Raw genomic sequence first — 6,000 nt, forward strand, 5'->3', positions numbered from 1 at the left:
TAATAATAATAATAATAATAATAATAATAATAATGTAAGAAGTGCCTATAAAGCAAACCAGGGCACAGAGTGGCAGAGATGAAGTAACAACCAAAGCAAGCATGTTAATCAACATGAGGTTGCATTTTTTAGACTTGCATTGACACTGCTCAGACATGGCTGAAGCAATGCAAGACATCATTACAGAAGCAGCAGAGTAAGATTAGCACTTAAATTAACATATACTAATATGAGATCATTACACTAGCACCAAAATAACAATAATAATAAGCGACTTAACCTACAGGTACAAATACAATAAATACATACAATCACTACATCTTCTTGAGACTTACTGGAAGCAAAGCTGACAGTATGACCAGATCTTGTACACGACCATAGCCAGAGTGGTGGTTTAGCATGCTGGTAATCTTCTCAGTCAGGGGTGATACAGTGTTTTGATGCATTCTCATCCATTACATTCATCTTTGGCTGATCAACAGAGATCTTGATCCCATGATTATCAGTTGTTAAACACTGGGCTAATCATTGGAGCAGTTTAAAAGAATTATCACAAAGATATCTTGTTTCCACATTTCATGGCCTTCCTCTTAACCGTTCAACCACAAACATCTGATCTCATTATCCTAAGTTTTCTGTCCTCCATTCTCTCCACATGACCAAAACCATCTTAATAAACAATTATCTGCCCCATCAAGCTCTTAAAACACAAATTCTTTCACTTACCATCTCATTTCTTATTGTACCTGCATGTTATTCCACAGTTGTTGGAAAGCAGTTACCTGTATCATATATATATATATATATATATATATATATATATATATATATATATATATATATATATATATATATATATATATATATATATATTGTCTCTGACCAGTTACAGAGAATGTAGTACACTGGAACCTTGGTTATCAAACATCTCCCTTTTTCAAATAAATTGGTTTTTGAAAAAAAATTTTGAATTCATAATTGCTTCGGTTGCCGTACCATAATTCGGTGCTCGAACAGGATTACTTGATTTCAAACATTAAAAGACAAAGCAAAAGCTGCCATTTATTGTTAATTTATAGTTTCTATAAATATTTCCTTGAATTTTATATATTAGAAGGGGAGAGACAATGTGTAATATAGTAATTTAATCTTTGAAATAAGGTAAATGTGATCCTGTCGAAGAGCCAAGATGTAAAAAGTTTTTTGGCACATAGGAGTAAGCATGACTCCCAAGCCACCTGTGGCTTTCTTGATGACTCCACAATGCCATCACTACTCCACAGCTGCATTTTTCCAGCAACTTTTCTCAGCAGCAAGATATTCAAATGTTACGATCACCTTCATTTTGGCAGTAAGTGGGTTGCTTCTCTCTGCGTCACTCCATAAGGCGTCCCTCACTAGATTGGTGACAAAGAGAATACCTGGACAGTCTAAACAATATCTTCTGATGAATTTCATGTCATTAAGCTCATTCAATACATCCTTTCTGGATAAATTTCTGAGCTGGAGAAGTGGAGCAGCCATCTTAGCAGTGGGAGTGTCTGTCATAAGCTGATAAGACAGGATGGACGGGTTTCTGGGAACAGACATTGATTCCTATGGGGAAAATAGTTTCAGTTTTATAACATCTTGGGTTTCAAATGGCTTTCAGGAACAAATGAAGTTCAAGAACTGAGATTTCACTATAACATTTGAAACTTCTGCCCCTTGTTACCATATCCCACTGCCACGAGATGGGCAGAGAGGCTCCACACCACTTCTACTAGTCATCTTGTCTTCATTCTTCTTGGCTTTTTTTTTTTTTTCACTCTCTCTCTGTCTCTCTCCTGACCATGGCAAATAGCAGAGAGAGTGAGGACACAGCAACTACAGAGAGCAGCTACAGTGGAGGCCTGCACATGCTGCTGCAAAAGAATGAGTAGTGACCTTTATGACTTGCATACATTGTGTGACAGCTGTCATGACCATATTTGTTTCTTAGTTATTCAGTGCTCTGAGCTTGTTAGCTGGTCTCAGGAGTTTAGGTTGGCTTTTGTTACACATGATAAGCCATTAGCCAATAGGGTTCAAGGCAAAGAAAACCTTAGCTTAGTGATAAGGAGGGGAGTGAGATTAGGCCTCACTCCTCTTGTAGTTCTTGCTCAGGACTTAACCTCACCACAACCACGGCCTCCCCTAATGATGTTGGTGCTGGTGGTGCTTAAATCATATTGCATTGTTCCTGATGATGACTCTGTAACTGTGGCTGTCTCTCTGCCAATTATTTCTTTTCATGACATGAGGAATAATTCCCAACACAAAGCTGGCTGAAGTAACTTGAATGACAGAGCAGCTGTTCCTGCAACTGTTCCTCCCACTCCCAATCCCCCTCTTTGTCTTCTTGTCATGGGAATGTGGCTTCACTTGCTTATCCTCAGTCAGAAGACCATGTGTCTGTTGTCTCTTCCAAGCAAGAAGAGAGCTTCTGAGGCATCAAATGCTTGCCCTATGCTCACTCTTCAGTTGTTCATTTTTGGCAGCAGTCACCCTATCAAGTTCTTCCTCACACAGAGTGGAAGCCTGAGTCTACACTACATCTGGATGTCAGAGTGTTATTCCCCTGTCCTCACAGCAACAACCTCTAGGGGGAAGACATGGACTTTTTTGCCCAAGGTGTGAAGTTTTCCTACATATTGGATTATTTGTTAATGCACTTCCCTGAGTCCAGAGGCAGCCTGGACTTGCCTTCTAGACGGGCTTCAGTCCCTTTGAGAAGGTTCAGGAACCAAGGACCCATACTGAGTCTTCTAAACACACCCTAAAATGGGTAGACAGCCTTCAGGTTATCATTAAGGAGGTGAAGACAAAGGTGCATGACCACCTAACAGACAAAATGTCATACACAGTACCATCTAGCCTGAGAGGATATGACCTTACCAGGTGTCTGGTGTCTCTACAAAAGGACACCCATCCAAGGTCAATCCTTCTTTCTTAATCCTTTCAGAAAGTGAAAAGACACTTTTGGGGAAGGCCACATTTCCCTTCGCCATGGATGACCTGCTGCACCTTGAATCCTCTGTCCACTCCTTGCAGACCACCTAGGGATATATGCTTTCCCTCCATTTCCACTCATACAGAAGCTCCTTAACAAGCTACGGTTGTCGTGGAGAGTAAGATGATTAGCACTATTGGGAAATTCTTTAATGAGCAAGGTTTTTTTTCCAAGGACACCACCAGCCTGTTAGGTTAGACCAGATGTTTAGATATCTGAAGCGGTCCATGGAATATATTCTTCAGAGAAGCTCACAGTGCAATTGAGTTGTCTCCTCTGCCATCAGAGAGAATTCCTTCTTTTCCTCCTCCATCTGCCCTTCCTTCCTGAGGACAAGAGGCACCTGACGACCTCACCTGTGGACTGGGAACGCATCTTCTCCAAGCACACCACGGTTAAGGCAGTGCTGGAGCAGAGTTCCGACAGGGTCACACAGGTCTTAATATCCCAAATGAAGATCTCCACCCTTCAAGTTTCACTGAAGAAAAGAAGACAAGCTGGATGATAGTGCTTATGTCCACAAGGTGTCTGAAGGCTGTCTGCCCACTTTGGGGTGTATCAGGGTGTATTTAAGAGGTTCAGTAGCATTCCTGAGTCCATGAACCTTCACAAAAGGGGACTCGCAAATATGGGTTGCCTCTGGACTCTGGGAAGTGCACAAAAAGTCCATGTCCTCCCCTCCTAAGGTTGTTGTGAGACAGGAAATGTCCATATGAAGAATACTCAGGAGAGTCAATGACTACATATCCAGATGTAGTGTTGGGGAGGCAGACTCCTTTCTGGCTTCCAAACTATGTGAAGAAGACTTTGAAGAACCCACAGCACAGGGGTAGGATGACTCTTGCCTAAGAGGAGGTGAGAGTGACTTGCCAAAAATAAATTACTGAAGAGCAAGCATGTGATGTCTCATAAGGTCTCTTACAGTGTGGAGACCACAGGTAGCATGGCAGTGAGGATAAGCAAGTGAGGCCACATTCCCATGGTGAGAAGACACAGAGGAAGCAAAGTCCCAGTGCCATGAAGGTGACTCTCAGTACTTGTGTAGTGAATCAGAGGATGCTCCCATTCTGTGGGCAGGCAATGCTCGCTGCCCTTGTCCAGGTGACACCAGCCATGTCCTCTATGTGCACTGAGATGATACTGCTCTCAGGTGTTGTGGTGACCTGGGTTGGAAATGCTCCCTGGGACAAGGGGAAGCAGGCAAGGCTCACCTATAATGGAAGGAAGTGGAGGCAGCGAGCACTTCCCATCACTAGGAGAGGCAGGCAAAGTTTAGCTTAGCATCTCCCATGGCAGGGAGAACCAGGCAATGAGCATACCCTGTAACAAGGTGAGAAGAAAAGATGTTCATGACATCTTCCTGTGATAAGAAGACACAGGCAACACTCTCTTTTTGTGCCAAGGTGACTCCAGGAACATTCTCTCATGTAGGTGAAGAGAAGGTGGCAACAAGGGATTCTAAAGAGCAGAGGTGAGTGGAGGGGATGGACAACCCACTAGGGCCATCAGCGCTTACCTCAGGGACCACTCCCCCCGCTAGTGCCAGAACCAACTAAGGAAGCAAGCGAGTCATATCATCTAGCAAGAGTAGCCACAGCAGAAAGTACTTCAGAAGAAGAGCTGGGATCTGAAAAAAGGGGATTAAGAGGAGGAGAGGGAAGTCACAGGAACCATCATCCGAGTTACTTCAGCAGGCTTCATGTCAGGAAGCATCACGTCATGAAAAAACATTTGTCAGAGAGTTAGTAGCAGGCACAGAGTTAACATCAGGAGCACTGGGAAATGAGTTAAGCACCACCAGTGCCACCTAAACATCATGAAAGAAGGTCCCAAGCAGGAACCACGAAAGGAGCCAGGATTAATCCCACTCACCTCTCAATCACTAAGCTTGTGTGAAGACAAAGTTTTCCTCATCTTAAACCGCTACCTCTGGATCAGACTTAGACTTGCTAACAAAAGCCAGCCCTATTTCATCAGACCAGCCAACATACTCAGAGCACTGGACATCTTAAAGAGTAAACATGACCACAACAGCTGTCACAAACTGTATACAAGTCATAAAGATGACTAGTCATCCATTTGCAGCAGCATGTGCAGGCTTTCACCATAGGGGAAGACCTCTGCTGGCCTTTGCTGGCTGCCTTGTCCTCTCACACTCTGTAATTTGCTATGGTTAGGAAAGAAACCCCAGAGCTATGCTGGAAGAACAAAGACAAGATAGGAGTGGAATGGAATACCCCTGTTGACATCCTAGTGGCAAGTTATGGTAACACGGCGTGAGTTGCAATGTTATACTGTGTTCTTCATAACTATTCGGAGACCAGCTGAGTGTTATGTATATGATGAGGTAACTGTTTCTTCAGCAAACTTGATTCTGTTATTTCCATTAATGATTAAAAAATTATAAATATTTTACAGATTTGCAGTTTATTAAGAGGTGGCATAGCTGAGCGTGGAGGTGTAAGAGTTGGCCACCGAATCATTGACATCAATAGTCAGTCTGTTGTTGCTGTACCTCATGAGAAGATAGTTAACCTCTTAGCGACATCTGTTGGTGAGGTGAGTGAAATAAGTAATTTTTGTATTGTATTTTATAAAAGAATAGTCTTAATTATAATTATGTAGTAAGAAAGAAAGACAGTTATACATATTTTCAGAATATTGCATTGATTTATTATTCATTGGTTACTCAATTTTTTCCAATTTTCTACACACACAGATTCGAATGAAGACGATGCCTACATCAATATTCCGGCTTTTGACTGGCCAGGAAACTCCCCAGTACATATAGTGCTTCTTGATCAGTGTATTTATTACACTCAGATATTACTTCAGCTGCTTGAATGGATGGACTAGTGTAAGCCAGTGACTCAGTTGTGTATTTCTTTATGAGCTATGGAAATTAAACTCCTTTTAGTTAATATGTGCAAGCTGGAAATACCTTGGCCCCCTCAATCCTGTAAGAGCAC

The 6,000-nt window shown here is 42.2% G+C and overlaps 1 protein-coding gene across 2 annotated transcripts in view; it reads left to right on the top strand.

Moving 5' to 3' along the window:
* The window catches only part of LOC135104204 (protein lin-10-like), a 185,787-nt gene that overhangs the window by 172,709 nt on the left and 7,078 nt on the right, over positions 1-6,000 (top strand). For both annotated transcript variants that reach the window (XM_064011320.1, XM_064011319.1), the window contains 2 exons: positions 5,450-5,590; positions 5,751-6,000. The exon at positions 5,751-6,000 is cut by the window's right edge and continues 7,078 nt beyond it. In XM_064011320.1, coding sequence (XP_063867390.1) covers positions 5,450-5,590; positions 5,751-5,822 — 213 coding nt within the window. In that variant the 3' untranslated portion in view covers positions 5,823-6,000. The remainder of the gene's footprint in view (positions 1-5,449; positions 5,591-5,750) is intronic.

The sequence above is a fragment of the Scylla paramamosain genome, chromosome 10, assembly GCF_035594125.1.
Source record: "Scylla paramamosain isolate STU-SP2022 chromosome 10, ASM3559412v1, whole genome shotgun sequence".
Lineage (NCBI taxonomy): Eukaryota > Metazoa > Arthropoda > Malacostraca > Decapoda > Portunidae > Scylla > Scylla paramamosain.